General features: G+C 38.1%; 1 protein-coding gene across 1 annotated transcript in view; it reads left to right on the top strand.

The window, feature by feature from the left end:
* Nucleotides 1-24,676, top strand: part of EFCC1 (EF-hand and coiled-coil domain containing 1) — an 84,237-nt gene extending 59,561 nt beyond the window's left edge. The window contains exons 4-8 of the mRNA XM_081968788.1: nt 3,022-3,157; nt 3,919-4,084; nt 12,177-12,335; nt 17,143-17,212; nt 21,240-24,676. Coding sequence (XP_081824914.1) covers nt 3,022-3,157; nt 3,919-4,084; nt 12,177-12,335; nt 17,143-17,212; nt 21,240-21,373 — 665 coding nt within the window. The 3' untranslated portion in view covers nt 21,374-24,676. The remainder of the gene's footprint in view (nt 1-3,021; nt 3,158-3,918; nt 4,085-12,176; nt 12,336-17,142; nt 17,213-21,239) is intronic.
* The last annotated feature ends 630 nt before the right edge of the window (nt 24,677-25,306 follow it).

Here is a 25,306-nt window from a genome sequence, read left to right as displayed (position 1 = left end):
GAACTTCTGGTCTAACCTGATGCCTTAACCACTACCAAACTGCCTCTCACTTCTCTCCTTTGCTCCACCTTATGTCGATATTCTTAAAGGCTCTCTTCATTCATTCCTCCAGCCCACTTTTTCCATTTAGCCTTTGCTAATCCCCAGGCTTTCCTGTAACTATAGGATTATTTCTGGTCAAGATGTTGCTCATGCAACTGTGCAAGTTCAGGAACACACTTTAACAAAAGTTCCAGGTATAATTGATTTTCAGTTTAATATGCTACTTTCCTCTTTTTTTCTTTTTATATAGGTGTTCACACAAATTTGCTTAAGAGGAAAGCACAAGACAACCCTCTGTGTGCAATGGTTGGTTACACTGTTGGGGATTAACAAGGTTTAATAAAGAAAGATACTATATATAACTCTAACAGTTGTTTTCCTTTTATCGATAAAGGTTATGCTCCTTAAGAAAGGAAACTTGACTCTTTATAGAGGACCAAACATAGATATTCTGCAAAGCATGTCTTCAAAGATAACTCACTTTTTATTTAGGGGTCATAGTACCCAAATCTAAATTCTACAACCATAGAAAACAAGCAGAAATGTAGATTATAAATTACATAATTAGACATAGAGTGATATATTCCTAATTTGCCTGATTATGAGGAGGATTAGCTCAAAAGTTGAGTTACTAATGATTGAAGAAAAAGTGAGTCAAATATATTTCCAAAAGAAGGAGAGGAATGGTGCAGAGCATTTGATAGGATCTTCAGTAAGTAAGGCTGCAGTTTATCATATGGAAATGTGGCTACTGAAAAAAAATTACAACTAATTAACATGTTCTTGGAACTATTCTTTATTTCAATTTGTGGTAGAAAATGACATATGCCATACATCTCCTATATGTTCAAATACCATGCAAAGCATGCCACCAGTTACTGATCCACATTTTCATCATATTTTGGTTCAAATTCAAGAGTCAGTTTATCTACAGTTTGACCTATATGCAAATACTGTATATGCACGATATATGAGCTTTTTTTTAAAAAAAAGGTGTTACTATATATGCTCAAAGATAACTCTATCCACAGATAAGATGAACCTAATTTGGGGAGGAGGGGGTGTCTGTTGTAGCACTTAGAATTCTCAGTCAAAGACCACCTAAAAACTGAATTACACACTCTCACAAACATATTAATCTCCAACGGATTCCAAAGAAAAACAATTACCAACCTAATCTAAAGGGAGACTCCCCCCAAGAACTAAGACATAGAACAGGACAACGGCATCTCCCTCCTCCCTTACATCAAAGGCACCACAGATAAAATCAGCAAAATTCTCCACAAGCATAATATCAAGACAGCCTTCAGCACTGACCAAAAAATAGCCAATGTCTTAAGAAACCCCAAAGACAAGATCCAGCTAGAAAACCAAGGAGTCTACGAAATACCATGCAAAATCTGCCCTGCCACATACATTGGACAAACTAATAGGAGAATAAATGCACGCATCGCAGAACACAAGAACACAGTCAGAAAAAAAGAAAAAACTTCCTCCCTTTTCCAGCACCTTAAAGCTACAGGACATGAAATTAATTTTGAAGGAACCAGGTTAATCTCCAAAACTGAACACTTCAACAAGAGAATAATTATGGAAGCTATCGAAATAGAGGAACACCCCCACAACATGAATAAACGTGATGATACCTCCAGCCTACTAGACATCTGGAAATCAGCCCTAGTCAACAAACGAGCCCCACCCACCACCCAGGCCGTTACAACATGAAACAACAATAGACACACAGCCAGCACCAATCAGCACCAATCTACCAATCATGATACAACCACACAACCAATCATTCCACTTACTAAAACAAAACCAGCACTCCACACATCCCCACCAAGATTTATAGGAAGATGGCAGCTCTGATCAAACTTTAAGCCCAAAACCCAGCCTGAAGATGGCGAGTGAGACCTCGCTGAAACGTTGCCAAGACAATCTCAATCTTAAATGGGAAAAGACTCAAATACAACAAGACCAGCATTTATTTATTTATTTATTTATTTATTTATTTATTTATTTATTTATTTATTTATTTATTTATTTATTTATTTAAATAAATTTATTTTATATAATTATATAAATAAATAAGTATATAAATAAGTATATAAATTTATTTATATACTTTATTTCTTTATCAGCACAAATGCAATATCTATCTATATCTATATCTGTCTGTCTGTCTGTCTATCTATACATACCAGTGGTGGGTTCCTGCTGGATCGCACCGGATTGCGCGCGCTCCCTTTCAGCGCTCCACCTGGCTTGCGCGCTCCCTATCAGCGCTCCACCTGGCTCTCGCGCTCCCTTCCGGTGCTGAAACCGGAAGTACAGTCTTGCCCCGCCCCTGGCGAAGCAACGACGCCTGCCTGCGCTCCACCAGCTCGGCTGGGAACGGAGATGTTTCCTCAGCGGAGCGGAGCGCCTGAAAAGACTTTGCGCTGAAAGGGAGCGCGCAAGCCAGGTGGAGCGCTGAAAGGGAGCGCGCAAGCCAGGTGGAGCGCTGAAAGGGAGCGCGCGCGATCCAGTGCGATCCGGGAGGAACCCACCACTGATACATACATACATACAAACACACACACACACACACACACGGTTGTTTCTGGCTTGCTGGATCGGTGGAGGTGGCTGCAGTGGGAGAGGGAAGAGAGGATGGTTTCATGCATCCGCGCATGCACCTCACATCTTTTACAAATGCAGCTTTATGTGCGCTCTCCTATTGTTCCCATGGCCCAGCACTGGGTCACATGCCAGGGGTTTGGGAGCCCTGATATATGATATATAAGGTAGCAAATATCTATTTAAGGTAGCAGATGATGAAGAAAGAGGTCCTTTTTTGTTTGGCAATGAATTACTGTAGTATTTGAACTAATTATTCCCAAAATTGTTTTTTTCTTAAACTGGATTTTAAAAATGCTACTTGAATATGATGGTAATACTGATTGGCTTATTTGGGAGGTTGTCGTTCTTTCTTTCCAGTGGAAGATCAGATGTTTCGTTCTGTGGAAGGCCAGGCTGCATCTGATGAAGAGGAAGAGAAATGGATAGGCGACCAGCAATCTCAAACGGCTGAAGTAAAGAAGCTCTTAGCTAGATTTCCTTGTTGCAATAACGGGTACGTCTCGGTGTCTATGTGGAGTCATAGTTGCAACTTTTGTCCTTGCTATTTTTTCTGAAAATGCTGTTGTGTGGCATAGCACAGGTAGACCTGCTTTGAAATATGGGATATGGTTATGCAGATAGTCCTTGCTGAGCCACCACTTGTTCAGCAACTGCTGAAAATTACAACAGTGATGAATGGGGGAACTACTGCCATTCCTTCTAGTTGTGGCCATCACAGCATACCTATGGTCACACGATTGTGATTTGGGTGCTTGGCAACCAGCTTGCAATCACAACAGTTGCAGCATCCTGTAGTCATGTGATCACCATTTATGATCTTCAGTGCCGTCTTCAGAAATGGGGAAGCTGGCTGGAGGTCACAAATGACAATCAAATGACCACAGGATACTGCAAATGCATCGGATATACCTAAGAACAGTAACTGCTGTTGTAAGTCAACATGACATCACACTTTACAACTCTGTCACTTAGCAGTAGACTTGCTGGTCCCTATTACTGTTGTTAGGAGGAAACTTACCTGTCTGGAGCAGGCGTATGTAGGATTTATTAGTAATTGTCCCTTTTTTATGTTTGTGCCTTCAAATCATTGTTGACTGCAGGCAATTTCCTTGGCAAAATTTTGGAAGCGATTTATTTATTAAACCAATTTATGTAGCTGCCCATATTAGGTTTCACCTCCGAATATCTTAATATTGCATATAATTAGACTACTAGGACGGAGAAAAGAAGTAACCAGAATTTTTCTCTCTCTAGGTGTGATGACACAATGCTGAAGCATCTGGAAACATCCTTTGGAAACCCCAGTAGCTGTGGCCATGAAAACTCCCTTGTGGAATTAGTCCAACAACTCTCAAAATTAAAAGATGACTTTCAAATGAAAGGGCAGGAAGAGAAAGCTCTGGAAACAAATATGGAAGAGGTAAATTCATTTCATATTCTGTCTTTTCAGGAGGAAATCGTTTCCAATTTGTGGGCTACTTATTACAAGGGCTGCATATTTCAGAATTTCTTTTTCTTATCAGACCTGCTTAAATTTGATCAAAAGACACTTTCACTGATATCACCTGCACATTTCAGAACAAGAAGACTCAGCTGTGATAGAGTTCAGCTTTCATCCCCTGAAAGCTCAGTTCTTATAGTTAAGGAATTGCAGTGCATAATTCCATGGACGCTTAAACAGTTCATCTATTTACTATTTCTTGGTCAAGAAGCCTCTAAAAATTGTGTTCTGTTAAAGTATGGGTACATATAGATGATCTATATGTCATCAGATCACAACAACTAATCATCTCCAGTTGATATAGTGAGGGATAGCACGATTTTCTATCTGACAGCATCTAGATAGGCATCAGAAGTGGGTTTCCGCTGGTTCGCCCCAGATTGGGTGAACCTGTAGTGGCGGTGGTGGGAGGCTCCGCCCACCTGGCCACACGCTTCTGCACATGCGCAGTAGCATTGCTCGTGCGCGCACACACACACACACACATGAGTGAACCAGTTGTAAAATAAATTGAAACCCACCACTGATGGGCATAGTTACCTAGCTTGGTCGTATACCATGCTAGCGTTGTGGTTCATACTGCATGTTTATTGCAAATGTACATTTGTACATAAATGAAAAATATATATTTCATTGTAAGAGTAGCTATGTTCCTTTCTTCCATTACAAATTCCACCTCCTCCAATTTTATGCTGTTAATATTTCTAAAAATGGAAAACCCGTTTATGAGTGGAATTAGCAACTTCCCAATTGCTACTTTAGACCTTCCCTTCCTTTCTTTAGTATTTTATCTATCCTGTGCTATTATGAGGCATAGTTCGTATCCTGAGGAAATTGAAATAATTATTTGATTTGCCAAGTGGTAGACCTTTTTACATTTCTAGAACTATCTTCTAAACATCTCTAGATCTCTGAACATCTGAGATCTGAGTAGATACACTAACACGAGTATTTCAAGTTAATTGTGCATCTAAGTGGCATGGCAGGTTTAGTTGTACATAAAACCCCAAGTCTTAGAAAGAAGTATATAAAAAGAAGCAAACTAGAAGTCATTTAAACTCCAGGCGTCAAGAATAATGGACACCTGAAAGAATCAATAATTGATCCAATCTTTTTCATCTCCTATGTTTTTACAAAAGCTAGAAGATGAAAAGAGCCATTTGCTTTGTTTCCTTTTTAAGTGTATTTCAATAAAGAGCTGCAGTTAGAGAACTTTTGCAAAGAAATTTTAATGAAGGTGTCAGATAACAGATGATATATTGAAGTAATCATTAGTAAACTCTAAGCCTAGAATTACAAAATGTTGCTTGTGGAATAGATATCTGACTTTTGCTGGAATATACTTATTCATTGACCAAGTCATGTGCCTTCTCTGTATACGGAATTAACGATAAGCAGTCATTTTCTAGTGTATAGATGAACATTGGAACAGCTTTTACAAGGATTTAGATCAGGGGTTGGCAAACTTAAACACTCAAAGAGCCATTTGGACCCGTTTCCCACAGAAAAGAAAACACCGGGAGCCACAAAGGTCCTTACCGAAAGCCCCTCGTTCAATTCTGGAGCTGACCAGAAGTTCAGTTCCCCCACCATAGAGTCTCCTCCTAGCGTACTTTTTCCTCTGTCATAACCGAAAGCCCTATCAATTGTGGAGACAACTGGAAAACCCTCCTCTTGCCATAGAGTCTTCTTCTGGCGCACTGTGCTTCTCCCCCCCCCCCACCGGAAGCTCCTCTCAAAATTGTGGTGCCGACCAGTGACAGAGCCGCAGCAGAGGAAGGAAAGAGCCGCATGCGGCTCCAGAGCCGCAGTTTGCTGACCCCTGATTTAGATAATCTTAATGTAGACAAGGGATTGGTTTAGACTTAACGATAATAAAGCACATTGAAAACCAGCCTGTAGTGTTACTGCATATTCCAAAGGGGTTTTAAAGTTGGAAAATAGCAGCTTATACATTAATTGCAGCACATTTATAGTGTTAATCAAGAAAATATTTGAGGCTACGTTCAAACCCAATGTAATAAGCTCATGGGAATCTTTTGCAGTATTTCTTCACTGGTTTTGTTATTGGGGCAAAATGCAGAGACCCAGTGTGCTTGCAATCATGAGATACATGTTGAAAATCTTCTTGTTACATTTGTTTATCTAACAAAGAAAAAAATGGACAGAAAGAAATAGAACATTCTGGAATAATATTGCACATTTCAGTCTTACTTTGGATACAGGCGTGTGTGTTGTAAGGAAGCCAATGCTGATGATTACAAGAATGTTGTTAGCCGGGAAGACAGGAACAAGATGTTGAATTGTAGTGAAAATAATCTACCCCAGTTCATTGTTGTCTGAGGAAAGAAAAATAACGTCTAAACCAGGCTGCTGATCAGATGGTGGTAATGCTATGACTGTCAAGAGCAAGCAATTATTTATGTGCTTTTTTTTGTTACAAAAGGACTATGGATATAGGAATTTAAATAACATATTTAATTGTTAGGGAGACTATGTCATCTTACCATATGGCAGATTTATCTGGAAGTTAGAAGATGACTTTATTTTAGAATCAGAGTTAACTTTCAGCCGATGCTGTCATTTAGCCAATTGAAATATATTATACCAGAGGTTCCCAATCTTTTTCGGTTTGCGGCTCCCATAACACTTCGGATTTTTTCCGCGGCTCCCTTAATAGGTACATCCGATTTTTTTTAATTTTTGACTTTTTAAGGATTTGGAAATCTACTTTTTAGTTCGTTAAGGTTAGGTTAATTGAAAAATAAATTAAACACAAGCTTTAAATTCACAATTTATTGAACATCGTTTAATGATTTAAAATTATTAATGGGATGGATGGGCTTGTTGTTCGCTGCACAACTTCTCAAATCTTGGATCAGAAAAATAGCTTTTGAAAAGTAACTTAACCACCACACTAGCCCAGTGGTGGGCAACCTTTTTTTTCAACTGAGCCAAATCTCGCCAAAACCACGATTGAAATTTATTTGGAGAGCCGCTCTTGCTTAGCAACCAAAATTTTGGGCTCAATTGTGGTCATATGTTGTTTTTCTTTCTTTCTTTCATCTCTCTCTCCCACTTTATTTCTTTTTTTCTTTTTCTTTCTCTCTCTCTCTCTGGCTCTTTGTCTCTCTCACCCTCCCTCCCTCTCTGTCTCCCTCTGTCATTTTCTCTGGGTGTCTATCTGTCTCTCTCTCTCTCTGTATCTGTCTCTCTCTCCTCCTTCCCCCATCTCTGTCACTCTGTGTGTGTGGGTGTGTCTGTCTCTCACTCATTCACTTAATCACTCACTCTGTGTGTGTCTCTCTGTCTATCTTTCTCTCCCTCCCTCCCCCTCTGTCTCTATCTCTGTCTCTGTCTGTGTGTGTGTGTGTGTGTGTGTGTGTGTGTGTGTGTGTCTCCCTCTGTCTCTCTCCCCTCCCTTCCTCTCTCTCTGTCACTCTGTGTATGTGGGTGTGTCTGTCTCTCACTCATTCACTTAATCACTCACTCTGTGTGTGTGTCTCTCTCTCTCTCTGTCTCTCCCTCCCTCCCCCTCTGTGTGTGTGTGTGTGTGTGTGTCTGTCTGTCTGTCAGTCTCTCTCTGATTCCCTCCCTCACTCCCTCTCTCTGTTCCTCTCTCTGTCTGTCTGTCTCACTCACACACACACACACACTGTGGCAACAAGTCTCCCAGGCTTTAATTTGCCGAGCTGTGCGCACGCGCCTGTTTTCCACGGCGTGGAGCAGCGGCGAGATTCTGCGCGGCGAGCGATGATTCCAGGGGCCATCCGGGAAGATGAGGAACGAGAGGGGGACCCTGCCCCCCCCCACTGATGCCCCCCGGAATCATCGCTCGCCGCCCAGAATCTCGCCGCTGCTCCACACCGTGGAAAACAGGCGCGCGCGTACAGCTCGGCAAATTTCAGCCTGGGAGACTTGTCATGCCCGGGCTTTTGCAGAAGCTTCCCTCCAAAGCCCGAGAGGAGGGAGGGAAGCGGGCGCCCGGCTTCGCGGCGCCCTTATGACGATAACGCGGCTCCCCAGGGAGCCGCGGCGCACACTTTGGGAATCACTGTATTATACTGTAGCTCTGGATAAAATTAAGTGGCTATGTTAAAGAAATTCTGGATGGATCCTAAACTATTACACACTCGGATAACACTTGCTGTTTAGTTACAAAATATTGATTCTGGTAATATTTCCTATCAATCTTTAAAGCCGATTTTAGAAATTAACAGCAGCCTTTCTTTTCACTTCTTTCTCAAAGGACTCCAGATATGGTTGGGATTGAGAGTTGTAAACTTAATTTTGTGAAGCTTTTTTTCTGGAAATATTGTATTGCTAATTAGAGCTAGACCCATCTTAAGAGTATTGTTCGACTGTTTGGAATCCCCAACCGATAGGTAGCTGACATCCGTACAATCGAGCGGGTTCAAAAGTACTTTACCAGAAGAGTCTTTCACTCTTCTGTACACAATATAATTCCTTATGTTACTAGGCTCGAATTTCTCAATTTGGATAACTTAGAACTGAGTGGCTTGCGATCAGACTTAGATATTGAATAAACAATGTTTTACCTGTAAATGACTTTTTCTGTTTTAACCGCAATAATACGTGTGCGAGGAACCATTTTAAACTCAATGTAAATTGTTCTAAACTTGACTGTAAAAAATATGATTTCTGTAATAGAGTTGTCAAAGTCTGGAATGCCCTACCTGACTCAATTGTCTCAAATACAATTTTTCACAGTTTCAGTCACAAATTGACTTCCGTGGACCTTACTTCATACTTAAGTGGTCAGTAGAGGGGTGTGTGTGCAGAAGTGCACTAATGTGGCTATTGTCCCTGTCATTGTATTTTGATTCTCTTATTCTTGTTCTCATTTTTGTTTGACAAATTCCAATAAATAAACAAATAAATTGTACAACATTTACAAGGACTGGAAAATGTAAAATGTATGCTTAGGAAGTTTTGTTTTAAAGTGCAGTGTAAAAAAAAAAAGACAATGGATTAGACCTCTGTTTGCTACAAGCAACTGCAGAGAGTGGCGATATGTAAGGAATGCAGCAAGGTTCTTATTGCTTGTTACAGCAAAGCAGAATGAGGTTTAGTCTGAATTGTTAAAATGTAAGCACGGAGTCAGATAGCAAATAAACGTTTAAGCTGGGCAATCTTCCTGCTTGGCAGACTATAATATTTCGGCCAATGCATCAATAGAATCTTAATCTATAGGATGTTCTTTCTTACATTAATCCCAGTAATATAATCATACCATGTATGAATTGTAAAGGGTTTGTATAGGTCGTCTAATTCCTGCATTCAGTGCAGGAATGTCAAAGTCATTTGTGATTTTGTCCTTGAAGGACAAATCCCCATCTTGGTGTCATTTATAAATCTAGCCAGCATGTTTTCCATTCCATCTTTTAGGTCATTCATAAAGATGGCTTTGGAACAAAACTAGCTAATAGCCCAAGTGTTTCAGTAATTGTATAATGCTAACAGATGAGCACTACAATAAGGTTATACAGTAGATTCAGTATGCCTTCATAGTCAGTGGTGGGTTGCACCCAGTTCTGCCCGGTTCAGCCAAACTGATAGTAGCGGTGGCAGGAGGCACACCCGCCCGGATACTTCTGCACATTCGCAGAAGCACTGTGTGCGCAAGCGCACGTGGGAACACACCCGAACAGTTAAAGTTAAAATATTTGCAATCCAAACACTGTTCATAGTCAAATGTTAATTGTAGTCAATTTAGTAGGACTCATTCACATGATACGCTACAAGCCTTGTGAGAGTATCTTCACCATTTTAGATATTTCCATGTTTAAAATTTCTCCTTAGTAAGTGAAGCTGCTTAATATTACAGTAATCAGAATTCATTAGGTATAATTCAGACCACAGTCATTTACAGACAAAATCTGTTATATTATTTAGTCAATTTATTAGTTATCTCAATTGCTCAATATTAGATTATAATTAGATTCTGTACAATGTGCAGTGCTTAGAAATTTTGCATCTCTTCTTCCATACAGAAGGAGGATTAACCATGAATAACATCCTTAATGTTCCTTAAATAACATCTCTTAATGGCCTCGATGCTTTGTGTTCCAAACTGGAGGTATTGGGGCTTTAATTACTGGGTTCCCCTAATTATTATTTTTTCTCTTTTTTCAAATAGCAGAGTAGCATACACCATTATTTTAAAAAAATAAAAATAAAATAATGTCAGGAAACTATGCATTTAGGCCCCTCCTCCCCCAGGCACAGAATCTCTCATGGGGTCTCTTAAAAGCGGTTATTTAAGAAGCCCCTAGTAGGCAGTGCACCATTACTCTTCCTCTCTCACACTCCTTCAGAACCACCCAAAAGCAATAAGATGGACTGAACACAAAAGGGGAAATTTTGCAATAACATTTTCTGAGACGTTTGCTGAAGAGGGCATATTTACAAGCAAACATTTATAACCCAACGAAAACCTTTATGATGGCTGGGATGATGAATCTGAGTATCTGGAAGGTCAGAGGTTTTTCACAATAACCAGAATGACCTTAACTATGTGAACGGATATGAGTGAATAACACATTGATTTATTAGATAATTAAGTTGAATCTCAATTTTATTTTTATGTTCAATATTCTAATATGGTAGCAATTCTGATATTCTCTAAATCAATAGAAAAGGAAAGGTAAGCATTGCATTCCCTTTGATTGAAATGTTTACCTGTTTAATATGACAGTATGTCAGGCGCATGTAATCAGAACCACTTTCTGAATTGGTCCAAATAGATACTTTATTGCTGATCGCCTATGTTACAAGAATCTTGCCAGACTATCTGCCTTTTCTTGGAAACAACAGATATAGACCTAAGGATTTGATTCCAGATGTTTTCTCCTCCAAACTAACTACAAGTTGGAATGTCTTTTTACTCTCCCCAGAGAGGCACCCTCTTTTTCAGTCAGTGATTTCACCACACAACATTGCTCCAGCTTTCCATCCTGAAGACCACCAATTTATAAATCATTTTGCCAAATGAAACTTAAGAATTGCATCTCTCTTAAGAGAGATTAAACCATAATATTGAATGCATTTTATACATTGGTGACAAAGAAAAAATATTGGAATCACCGAGTAAGAATTTTCAAAGAAATATTTGCCTGTATGCTTAAGGTTAACTTTGCATCAACCATATGCACTATACCTTGTAGCCAGTCTTTCAGTCATAATTACTTGGGCATGAAAACAAATTGAAGCAAATATTTCCTCTTCTGCTTAATAAAATAATAGAGTTGAAAGGGAACATATTTATATTGATTGATCCAAATCAAAGGATCCCTGACAAATGGCTTCCCAGCCACACCTTGGTCAAAACGAAAGGAAAGTCTACTTCCTCTCTGAAAGATTAGTTTTATATTCAAACTGTTCTTAGGGGCAGGATTTTTTTTCCCTAACGTTCAGCTGGGATCTTCTTTTCTATAACCTACATCTGTTACTCTGTGTATTGTACTTTGTTCTGGCAGAAAATAGGCCTTGGATTATGACACATCAAATGATACATTTGAAGTAATCAAGGGGTTTTCAGAGAAGTGCAGCTTGGTCTGCATTTAATAAGGTTATTCTGAAACAGTCATGGTTGAAGGAGAAATATTTTATTATGGTTTCAATGAGAACTCCGGATTTATAGGGGCAATGAAGCTGTGAAATAGAATTAATGGTAGCAGGCAATTTTGTGTATATTGCTTTCCTTGGAAATTATATGTGTATGTAGAAAATATATTTGGAATCGCAGCATTTAAAATCCCCAGCTGATCCTAACTACCTCAAGTAGTCAGCAATATATCAATAATAAAATAGAAAAATCACATATCTGTGCACACATCCTACTGACTGTATTTTTCACTGACACATTCCATTTAGTAAAATTAATTTGAAGACAGACTTCTGAGGCATCTACCACAGTCTCAGACAGAGAAGTCAGACTTTTTTTTTATTTTTGTGCTAGGCAATACTTTTTATGTCATCTGTTGTCTAGACAAAAGGTCCATTGCTGGGGGAAATACACCAGAAAGCGGAGGAATCCGAGCTAATGAAGATGGAATTCCAGATGTTGGAAACAGAGAGAGTAAGGCTGTCACTGGTGGAAGAAAAACTCTTGGATGTTTTGCAGCTGCTTCAGCAACTCCGGGATCTGGTAAGAAAACAAAAACAAGCAAACAAAACCCAAAATAATGGAAGAAACAACAAGATGCTGCTACTTAGTATGGATGGACAATGCCTGTAGTTTTCTGCATGGTTTTCAATAGACAGACTTTTTCACACTGAGCTGATGAAAAAAAAAGCTCAGTTCTAGGTAGGTGACTTAGAAAAGGCAAACCTGAGCATGCAGGTGAACAAAGTTTTTATTACAGATATTCAGGCTCTCTCTGCAATTTACAGCTAGGAGAGCTTTACACTTGTCTAAGATAGCTGTTAATATATTTCCTTTTAAGAGCCCTTGACTTTGTGTAGAATTACTGCTTTGAGCTTCGGATTCAAATCTTACTTCTATTGTGAATTCTCTTGGTGACCTTGAGCAAATCATTCTCTCTCATATTGATCTGCAATGTGAAGCACAATAAAGGTATCTTTTTAATATGGGTTATTTTACAGCTACAGTTACATTATATAGGGGAAGAAAATGCCATTTATGGTTAAATAAGATAAATGAGCAAAACTGAAACAGTACAGAAGAAAAATAGTCATAGAATTATTCCACGCACTCATGCACACACACAAACACACACATTTCATACCTGACTTGAAAATTAGCAGTAAGAGACGCAGCATTTTTGCCTTTTGCTTTAAAAAACAAAACAAAATTGCAATTATCGCTCCTAAGGGATAGGCTTGACCAGCTTCACAAATGTAATAGAAAGAATAATATGAGAAAGATGCAAGAATGCATCTATAAAGAACCAACAGCACTAGACCAGATATTACTAGGGACAGATAAAAATTAATTTAAAATTTTTATACTTATGGAATGGAAGAAGGGCAAGTGAAAGAAACAATGATAAGATGGGCTAAAAACTTTGGTCACTCAATAGAATAAGACAAATGGCAGAAATTGTGGGATAGAAACTGTAAATTAACAATGTCAACGGCCTATAAGGAAAATCTATACAAAATGTTTTATTTATGACATTTACCACCAGTGAGATTAGCTAAGATGCTTCAAAATGTATCAGGTGAATGTTGGAAGTGTAATCAGACACCAGGTTCATATTATCATGTGTGGTGGACATGCCCAAAAGCAAAAAAATACTGGACTAAAATACATACTTGGTTAGAAAAAAATGATAAAACAACACATAGATTTGAAACCATAAATATTTCTGCTGGGGATACTACCAGAACAGTATAATAAAGGGAATACATATTTAATTTTGCATGTAGTAATGGCAGCAAAAATAGTGTTTGCACAACAATGGAAAAATGATGAGGTCCCGACAGATGAAAGTGTAATAAAAAAAAATATTAGAATGTGCTGAGATGGATAGATTGACAGTTAAGATAAAAGGAAGAAACAGAATACTTTTTAACATGGGATAGAGTAGAATAGAATAGAATAGAATAGAATAGAATAGAATAGAATAGAATAGAATAGAATAGAATAGAATAGAATAGAATAGAATAACAGAGTTGGAAGGGGCCTTGAAGGTCTTTTAGTCCAAAACCCTGCTCAGGCAGGAAATCCTATACCAGGGATGGCAAACCTTTTTCGGCACTGAGTATCCAAACTGGAACAGACAGACATGCACGTGCCGGAGCACCAAAAACCCAAAGACCAGCTGGCTGGCATGTACCGTGCCTGTTTTTTGACTGTTTTTGGCCATTTGAGGTGCTCCGGCACCCATGAAGACCAACTGGCTGGCGCGTAGGTGTGGGCCAAAAACCGGAAGAGCAGCTAGCGACAGTGTGCGTGCCCACAGAAAGAGCTCTCTGTGCCACCTTTGGCGCAAGTGCCATAGGTTCGCCATACCTAGACCATTTCAGTCAAATAGTTGTCCAATCTGTTCTTTAAAACTTCCAGTATTGGACTATTTACAACTTCTGGAGCTACTGTAGTTTTCGGAGTATAAGATGTACCTTTTTTCCTCAAAAAAGAGGCTGAAAATCTGGGTTCTGTCTTATACATTGAATGCAGCATTTTTTGCCTCCTGAAGCCCCGCCCCCTTCCCCAAAATGGCCGTGCAGAGCCTTATGGAGCCTTTCAGAGAGCTCCTGGGGGCTGGGGAGGACAGAAATGAGTGAAAAACATGTCATTTTTTGCCACTCCAGCCCCTGGCAGCAATCTATAAGCCTCCATAAGGCTATGTATGCATTTTGTTTTACAAAAAACAGGCCTGTTTTCGCAAAAAAATGGACATTTTTTGCTCATTTTTGTCCGCCTACCCCCCAGGATCACTCTGCAAGCCCCCCCCCCCCCGGCTATTCATGCTTTTTTTTTTTTTAAACGGGCCTTTTGGGGAAGTTTGCAGAGTGCAAAAACATTTTTTTCCTTTTGGAAAGCTCTTTAACTGATTGATGAGAATTACATTGATCAAATGCTATGCCAGCAGAAACAAAGTCTTAGCTGCTACAGATTGTAAGCGATTTCCTTCTCCAGCACACTCTCTCTCTCTCCCTACCTACCTACGGTACTTCTCTCTCTCTCTCTCTCTCTCTCTCTCTCTCTCTCTCTCTCTCTCTCTCTCTCTCTCTCTCTCTCTCTCTCTCTCTCCCTATCTATCTCTATCTCTATCTCTATCTACCTACTCTCTCTCTCCCTACCTATCTATTCTATTTCTCTCTCTATCTCTCTACCTACCAACCTACCTACTGTCTCTCTCTCTCTAGCTATCTACTGTATTTCTCTCTCTATCTCTTTCTATTTCTCTCTCTCTACCTGCCTACACTCTCTCTCTCCCTACCTATCTACTGTATTTCTCTATCTCTCTATCTCTCTCTATTTCTTTCTCTCTATCCCTTTAGTTACCTACCTAACTACTCTCTCTCTCTTCCTCCCTACCTACTGTATTTCTCTTTCTCTCCCTCTCTATCCCTCTATCTACCTACCTACTTTTTTTTTTATTTGCCTCTTCAAAACCTTGGTGAGTCATACTCAGGTGTGTCTTATACTCCGAAAAATATGGTAAGTTGTTCTACTTATTAATTGCTCTGTCAGAAAATTTCTCCTTAGTTCTAAGTTGCTTCTCTCCTTGATTAGTTTCCACCCATTGCTACTTGTCCTGCCCTCAGGTGCTTTGGAGAATAGCTTTTCTCCATCTTCTTTGTGGCAGCCTCTGAGATATTGGAACATAGCTTTAGCAATGTTCCCTTTTCTTATCCTGTGACTCTAATAAAGACTTACTCTTTTGTTACTTTTCTGTACTCTGCATAACATTGCTTTCCCTGAAAAGGAATGGCAGGATAGATAGATACATGTATATATGATAACTTTGGTATTTAAAGGATTTTTCTTGCTTGCTGTGGAGAAAAGAAAACAGCTTAGAAAACAGCTTGTCTTAGAAACAAGATATCATAATAATAAAAAATACAGTTTACTAAATTTACCTGCACTGTATCTGTTTCTTCTCTTTTGTTTCTAAATTGCATTTAAGGCCCCTTTTTATTATGAATGTAGTTACATCTAATGAGAGCTGATCTGATAGCTAAAATTAGGTTGATTTGATGCTCCAATTCTGTTAATAACTCTTATGAATATATGTAGTAGCATTCCCCTATTACGTTAACTTCCTTCTACACTCACCAGTGGCAATGCTTGCTCCTTGAGTCAGTCAAAATCTAATAATGGATAAGTTAATAAAGTGCTATGAGTGATTATGATTGGCAAAAAAATATCATTACATTCTCATTGTCCATCACCTTGTTGGAAACCATTCTTTAAGCAATCCATCAACCGAGACATAACACCACAGTGAAAAAAAATATTACTCTGATCTTCTACGTTATCATACATCATGGCTCTAAGTGGTAATAATATGATGACTTACCACTCCTTGTCCTGGATGTTAAGAATATCTCCTGCAGAGTTTAAGAATCTATATAACAATATACAATATTTCAAACATGGAAGAGTGAAATAGAGCCTATGAGTTGAGCTCAATCTCACAGAGACAAAACCTTTACTTAATTTTGAAGGTGACCAACTATTAGAAGAAAGATGTGACTTAAATATATGTAATTAAAAATAACAATAAAATATAAATTTAGCTTTCATGAATGAATACAGTTACTCCACTGCCTAAGGGCTAGAAAATCAGACACCCAGAAATCAAAACTATTTTTCAAGGATTTCTGTATCATGCACATCTCTCTGGTACCAAAATATGTACTATATAATTTATTGTCATTTAGTACAGTGTGTCTGCATCTCATCCTTTCTTCCTTTCACCTCTCCATGACCAATTTTTAATACTTTGCTCACATGATTGGCAAATGAAAACCAAGTTGTTACCTCTACATTTTATTGAGCCTACCCATTCTTTTTGATACTATGTAGAACTACAAAGCTGACCATGTATAAAGATTGATAGTCTGACTAATACTATCCATCATAAAAAAGGGAAATATGGAATACACAGAGGACATGAAAATAAAACCCAAACTGTCTTCTGTTGGGTAAACAATGTCTATCTGTCTTGTTTTGCAGCTACGTGCATTTTATGTTACAACGATATCTAGCTATCTTGTGGAATATGTTTTGCACATTCATCTTCTGTTTATATTCTGTTATTCTCTTTGTCTCCTATCTTATCTGATTTGATATATATTTGCACCATTGATTTATACAATTTCTCTTAATTGCCCACTTGTTTGTTGATCATAAAGGACATCAAAACTAAATCCAATGGATGCACTTGGGGTGAATTTTAGTTTTTGGAAGACAATCGTTAATATATTTCAGTATTGACATGTGCAGATACAACTTCCTAATATTGTTTTATGTTTTGAAGAACATTTCTAAGCGTACCTTGGGGAAAATCTTACTGAACACTTTGGAATCCTGCTGTGACTCCCAACATGGTAAGAAAGTACAGTAACCTTTGGTACTGAACCTCACAGTTTGGCTGGCAAGACCACTGGTTATCAAGAAACTTCTCCAGATGAGAGAATTAGCTCCAATATATTAGATATTTTGATGCTCAGAAATGGTTGATCAAGATGGTTAGATAGTAGATAGTTAATAATATTAAAAATTTAGAGACAGAAAGAGAGAAAGGGGAGGAAGGAGGGAGGGAAAGAGAGATTCTTGATGTCTGATTCATCCTAGTAGCTATCAATTAAGCTAAGAAAGGATTTTAGTGAGTCCAGGCATAGACCAAAAAAAAAAAGCACTCACTCCTTTGAACCCAGATTATAATTTTCTGATGAGGCAAGAAAATGGGTGAGAAAAGACAACTCTACAAGAGGAATGAATAGCTGGTGATATGTTGATGGTTTGTGGTTAGTGTATGAAAACATCTAATACTACCTTCAGAGATGGACAGACATCTTGTAATTTATTTAGTTGGTAAAAGAGAAAGATAATTTAATTTTTAAAAATTACTGTTTGAAAGAAGTAAAAATGATATTTTGAACTTGAAATAATGTTCCAATTTTGGAATTCCCTGAACATATATGGAGGTTGACACATCATTCTTTGTGTAACTAGAGACATCTAGTGCCAATTTGTACCTGATTAGTAATATAGATCTATTCCTAACTGTCCTGGTAGCATGATCCGGCACAGAGGCTTATGCTGGCAATTTGCATTGCTAGAATAAGCTTCTTCATCCCAACTTCTTTTCCCCCTAGTAACTTTGTATAGGATTACAGGAAGGCAGAATGTATGCCCTCTGGCCCAGTTTTTCTTTCAAATATTTATTCAGCAATCTTAGATTTCCTTTTTTTTTTGCCTCAATGAAAAGAAAGAAGAAAACAGAAGACAGTGTTGTCCTTTAGCAAAGAAAGTAGGTCAGATCTTCAATATAATAACCTTTCATCTTTATACAATAGACGTATTTCTTGAGCTCTCTCTTCTCCCCAGGCAGTAGTCCACTGTGCAGATCCCATTGTTATGAGATTTTCAGGCTCCAAAGGTTGTTTGATGGTTTTGTTCTTTAGAGTGAAGTTTGGTATGTGCTTTCTTTTGTTATCCTAGGAGGACAGTGCTCCAGATTCTCCTTGCAACTCCAAACAAAATTACATTTATTTCAGTATGAAGCAAATATATAGGAATCTTTTATTTCACTTTGATCTTATGTACACTGCAATTCCTCTGAATTTAAGGGGAGCCACCAAAAATAGTGCTTCATAGGGATGGGGAGTAAACATCATGGCAATTTTCAGCCTAAGAGATTAATTTATTTGTAATGATGAGATAATGATTTCTATTTCTACATGTGAGTAGTTGTCTGCAAAATAGTAACCTTTTTCTAAAATGAAAATGTGCTTTGAGAATGAATATAAAAGAAAATACTAAACCATAAATTATGGACTTCCATTATTGAATGAAATACAATTAGTTGCTGAATCCATTAAGTGAGAGATACTGACAGTCCTCGACTTACAACCATTTGTTTAAGGACTGAAGTTACAACAGTACTAGAAAAGTGAATTACGAGTGATCCTCACTCTTATGACCATTACAGCATCCCCATGGACACGTGACCAAATTTTGGATGCTTGACAACTGACATGTATTTATGATGGTTGCAGCATCCCAGGCAGAGGTGGTATTCAGCTGATTCGGACCGGTTCACTCGAACCAGTAGTGGAAATCGCGAGTGGGCCTGGCTACCCACCTGGCACGTTTTTGAGGCCGGGCACATGCGCAGAAGGCATGCAGGTGGCAAACCAGTGGTAACAAAATGTGAAACCCACTGCTTGTCCCCGGATCGAGTTGATGATCATTTGCTAAGTTCCCAACTGGCTTCCGATAAACAATGGGAAAATCCATATTCGCTTAACAACTGTGTGCTTCACTTAACAACTATGGTGATTTGCTTAATGACCACAACAAAAAAGGCTGTAAGCTTGGATGCAACACATTTAACCACTGTATCGCTTAGCAACAGAATTTCCATAGCCAATTGAGGTTGCACCTGTAGCATATCCTTAGATACAGCTAATCCTCAATTTACGACTACAATCGAGCCCAAAATTTATGTTGCTAAGTGAGAAATTTGTTAAGCGAGTTTTGCCCCATTTTACGACTTTTCTTGGCACATTTGTTGAATGAATCTATGTTAAATTAGTAAGATAGTTGTTGAGTGAATGGGTTTCCCCATTGTTTCTGCTTGTCAGAAGGTTGCAAAATTGATCACATGTCTTTAAGACACTGCAACCATCATAAATGTGAGTCAGTTGTCAAACATCTGAATGTAAATCATATGATCATGGGGATGCGGCAACAGTCATAAGTGTGAAAAATAATCATAAGTCATTTTTTCAGTGCCGTTGTAACTTCGAACAGTCACTCAGTGAATTGTTGTAAGTCGAGGACTACCTGTATTTGAAAAATTAAATGACTGCACTCTAGTGTTCCTTCTAACACACGTTTATGTTGCATGTTTACATGCAATTTAGAAGTATTTGTTCTTTAGGGACTTCTCAAGCCTGTATGAAAATATAGTATGTTTTGAAGGAATCGATTTGGTCTGCTTATTTGCATACTAATCTCATATATCATATATTATATATGGATCTCATATTTTTATAATTTGGAATTTCATTTTCTAAGGTGGCAGTTAAGTTTTACAGTCTAGGAAAAATCATATTTATATATCAGGAATTTACCTGTCTGGTTTTTCATAAGAAAATTATGCTAGTAAGGGAACAAAATGCACATTCTTGATAGCATCCTTTGTAACTATGCTTTGAACTGGAAATTGGTGAAGAGATGTTGCCCCCCGGCTTACCCTTTTTCACAACTGTGTCATCGCCAAGCTTAAAGTGCTGATCTATCCATATTTGCGTGGTTCGCTTCTTCATTTGATTTTTCCGTCAGAATTACTTATGTCTCAAAATGTGTAGAAGCTGGGCTGCCTTAACCCATTTGTACACTGCACAAGGGTGCTGCATAAGTGGGAAGTGCCAGTTGCAAGGTAAACATTGTTTTTAATCGACAGCTAGAAGGGTTTTTTTAATGTCTTTTAACATTGGAGTATGCGCAAGGGCTCCTTATACTCCAGCGGTTCCCTGCTTTTTCCTTAAGGCTGCTTTTCTTTTCATGCATCTTTACTCACTAATGCATGAAGGCCTTCCTGAAATGTTCATAAAATGTTGCGTATTTGGTGGAACAAAAACATTGGCTACCATAGCTTATCAGTGCAGTAGAAGCCAAATTTGATTTGAGGGATGAGATTATTTTTATATCTGCCTTTCAACACATTCTGTTCTGCTTTACAAGGACAAATACTTCAAAACGTTTTCCATTCTCTATTCAAAGATAAATGAATCTTCATCTTAATCACCCTTATGTCTCTTAAGGCAGAGCAACATGAAAGATAAGGAGGGTTACTTCACTTTGGGATTTCTTTGATCTGAAGAAATATATAGAACAGTGGTTCTTAAACTGTTTGATTCAATTACCTCTTCTTTGGGTCTCAAATATTATCATTACCCACTCAAAAACACAAGAGTTTTAATAGCTGCAGTGTTAAATTGGATCCTTGATCATAAGCAAGCAATTGCAAATCACACTGTTGATTCCAGGATACACCCAAATTGCTGCTCTGGATAACAATAAGGGCAGCATATAAATTTAATAAATAAATACAATTACCCTCAGTTTAAGAACCACCGATGCAGACAGGTCCCGATGTATTAGACAAAAGGTTCATTTAAATTGCTTACAATGTCTTCCTTACAAATAGATTATCACCTCCCATAAGTAGGATACGAACAATCATATGCTCCTGTTGCCATATTTCAAAGCATGTTCCTCCTGATACATATGGTTCTTCATCATTTTCTTCTCCTTCTTTAGGCTTTGGCGCACACTCATAGAGTTGCAATTGCATAATTTTGATTTTGCAAATTCAACAGGTTTTTTTTCTTTATCTTAAAGGAAAACCACCTATTGTTGAAGTCTTAGATGCTCTCTACCATGAACTGGCTGCCTGCAAACTCACCGGAAGCAAGTCTCTTGAGAAAACACCAGGACATCAGTCTTTGTCAAGTTCTTTGGTTATCTCCTGTTGAGCAATAATACTTCTGTTGTTGCTGCTGCTGTTGTTTTTCCGATTGTCACCATGCGTTAAAAGTTTCAAAATGCAAAATCATGGAGGGTTCTGCCATCTATGTAATGATCCAATGCAAGAGATGGAATGATAAAATAAATGGCATAAAGAGATAGGCAAATGGAACAGAAAGCGCAGAACTATTTATAAGGACTGGCAATGGGCCTTGAATAGATTTTGAAGGATGGATCTCTCATCCTTTCTTATGGGTCTTAATACAATTAGATATATCATTTGAGATTTGAGAACTATGTGAGTACAACATACATCTGAAACCTGAAATCATGTTCAATATTTCCAAAGTCCCCAAAATTCTCATTTAACGTACAAATAAATTCTTATCCAATATTTACTCCACATGGAATTAAATGGCATCTAAAATCTCTATTTTACCAGTATCATTCATACACTACAAGTTAGTCCGTACTTTAATGATCTTAATTGGGACCTAACGTCTCTATCACTAAGCAAAAATTGTTTATCACATAAACAATCTGCTTATGGTTATTAAGCAAATGATTATTAGGAGAGATATTATCTGAATGTGACTTTTGACTTCCTGACGGTTTTCCCATTGGCTTTGCTTGTTAGCAAAGGGTAGCAAATGGCAATCACATGACTACACGTGTGCTAAAATAGTTATACGTTCAAGAACCAGTCATAAGTCAATTTTTGAGCACTGTCATAACTTCCAACAATTGCTAAACAAATAGTTGTTAAGCAAGGACTAGCTATAATTTATCATGCGCAAAATAATGCAATACTCTTATTACCCTGTAAAACTTTACTTTTCTGAATATAGCAGAGAAGATTAATTTGCATTTTAGATATTATTCCAATACAGTTCTTTGCCTTTTCTTGAGCATTTCCTTGGTAACCCAATGCTAGGCATGAAGAAAATAAAATTAAAAAGTACCTAGAAGAATTATACATTAAAGAAGGAATAAAGCTGACCTGAAATCTACAATGATTACGGTAGGCTTTTAGATCTGGACTGCAACTGTCATCGTTCCAAGTAATGCATCCATTGAAAGCAGAACTCCAAGGCAGGTAGATTCCTCAAAGAACAATTTATTGGATAGATCATATTAATACCAATATGGTGAAAACCGACTCTGAAAGTTCCCATGGTTTTCTCCTAATTAAAAAGTGAAAGTTCCCCCTTTTCCCCCAGTCATCAGTCACATTGTCCAATAGAGTTGCTGGCCTGCTGCTTGGTTACTCCTCTTCTCCTCCTCTCCCCAGCTACCTGTTGAAATTTCCTTGGTTCCCACAAGAAAACTTTTTGTTTTAACTACAAAATCACAGCTATCTATTTTCCCCCCTCCTTGCTCCTCTTCTGCCTTATGGCAATCCTGAAGCCGTAAGATGGCCTCAGCCAGATCCGCTTCAGGGTTGACAGTAACATTTAGACATTGGCACCAAAAAGATTACGTATCTCCAGTAATTGTAGCTCTTTGTTTTTTAATGGAATCCTAACAACTTTCCACTGAAGTTAGCTGCAAAATGGGATCAGAAAAACAAAGAACAGAGTACTTTGGGAGAGGGTGTAAAAGAAACAGATTGTAATTCTTTCACACACAAAAATCTACTCTTTGTTTTGTTAGTTAGTTTGGATTGAGAGTTAGTTATGATATGAAGGTAGAAATGTTCATATACCACAAACCATTCACATCCATCTCTACCAGCACTTTCAGATCTTCCATCTGTCCATTCTTGCTTTCAGCAATCTGCAAAATAGTTATAGGCTGTTATCACTGCATGTACTTGGAAAAATTATGTGTGTTAAAAATATTCTGGCTGAATGATGTATGTATGGCTACTTGTAAACATAGATTTTTTGATTCTAGAATTCTGTCTGCATTTTTTTTACTGGAAATTTACAAATGTAGTATATCTTGGTAAGACCTTTTAACTATTATCTTCCACCCTAGTAAAATGTAGATGGTTATATTAAAAGTCACCTTGATTTTTTTAAAATAATGCCAGTACTGCCAAAAGAAAAAGAGTGTGTGTGTATGCAATAGGAGCCAGATAGAATCACGGGAAGTATCTGGTTATATATTTGAGGGTATATAAATTACTTAGATTATTTAAGTTGTATTCCTTCCCACTATGAATCTAAAGAGCTGCAGTGGTTAGAATGCAGTACTGTAGGCTCCTTCTGCTGACTGCCGGCTGACTGCAATTTGACAGTTCGAATCTCACCCGGCTCAAGGTTGACTCAGCCTTCCATCCTTCCAAGGTTGGTAAAATGAGGACCCAGATTGTTGGGGACAATAGGCTGACTCTGTAGACCACTTAGAGAGGGCTGTAAAAGCACTGTGAAGTCATATATAAGTCTAAGGGCTATTGCTATTATCTACTTTTGTAAAGTAGCCTGGTCTATGTCCTGGCCTAACTTTTCAGTCAGCTCAGAGCAGACACTAGCTCTAAGTCAAGTCATTCATCCCTGTGCAGTTCCATTGAATTTTCAAAGATTCTAGATCCTTGATATTAACCAAGGTGCCATCAGCTGCCTCCTGATTTTTTAGTTCATGATAAATCTACTTTAAAGCATTAGAATTTCTGCTGCAGAAGTTCAGGTGATTGGTGGCAATCAGATGTAGGAGAGAGGCCAGTGAACTTGATGCATACTTTCCTTGGCCTATTAAATAGTCAGTAGTTATGAAACTGTCTTATCTCCAAAACATATGATAGATGACTCAATTCACCATTCATAACTCAATGTTTGAATATCTCAGTATGAAACCATTGATCTGATTTGAAGATCATACTGGCCCATGGCTTAACCATGATACTAACTTTGCTGCGTTTGGTCGATGTAGTGTGCTTAGACAACTTTCAGTGGTTGAATCACACAACTCAACCCAACATTACAGTTTTGCACTCCTTGACTCCCCTCCCCTTCCAGATACCCCTGGCAATCATTGGATAATTATGTGACTTATAAGTCTTGTTCCAGATATATATTTTCCATCTCCCTGTTCTCTTCTTTATTTTCATTCTGTATATTTTAACCATCTTCCTTCATGACTTGTTTCTGGAAATCCCATTGTGTGCCACAATTTATAAGCTTTCAGATAGACTAATAAAGATATTCTCTCAATATGGGTTTGGATGTTTTTTCTCATGGCCAACATAACTTATTATTTAGCTTTGCACTATTCTTCAATTTATATCTTAAGGCGAGATATTTCAAAGCACTGTTTGTTTAAAACAGTATTGCAGCCTTAAGCCTGCTTACTTGGAGATTGAGTTTCTGTAAAATATTGGAACAAATGATTAAATTTTCAGGATAGCTGGGTCTTCATGTATTTATTGTGACACTATTCTCTATTTAATAGGCTCAGAGGGAACTAGAGCTGTTCTGATAAATGTTCTGATAAAAGACATTGTGCATCTTTCTACCTTCTCAATGGATTTTTTTCTTAGTATGAAAAAAGGGGGATGCATTAGAAAAACATGGTAGATGTCAACATCTGGACCACCTATAGAATTTTATGAATGTGAAAAACTTGATTTTCACAGTGAAAGCCTCCTCTGGGAGCATTTTTGATATGTCTGTTACGTTGTTAGCTCTCAATTCATGGTTTAAAATGCAAATGCTGATTTGGGGTGGGAAGAATGCAGTAGCCATTAGCTTGGCAACATGTTTGTTTGCGTGTTGCACTGTGTGGGAAATTGGCTTACAGTCCTTGCAGAAATTGTTCTTAGATCTGCTGGCAAACGGACTCCTGAATTATCACACTAAGCCACAGATTATGTGGCCATATTTGTCCAATACCCCTGGCAGAATGAGCTGGTTCTTTGGAATCAACACTTGTGCTCTAGCAGGGACAAAAAGGAATGGTGATTTTTCAGTATCTTTCCAGCAATTGCAGAAAAAGATTAG

Source organism: Natrix helvetica, assembly GCF_964273705.1.
Source record: "Natrix helvetica genome assembly, chromosome: 1".
In the NCBI taxonomy this organism is placed as follows: domain Eukaryota; kingdom Metazoa; phylum Chordata; class Lepidosauria; order Squamata; family Natricidae; genus Natrix; species Natrix helvetica.
The sequence above is the reverse complement of the archived record's forward strand: the minus strand, read 5'-3'. Positions and strand labels throughout refer to the sequence as shown.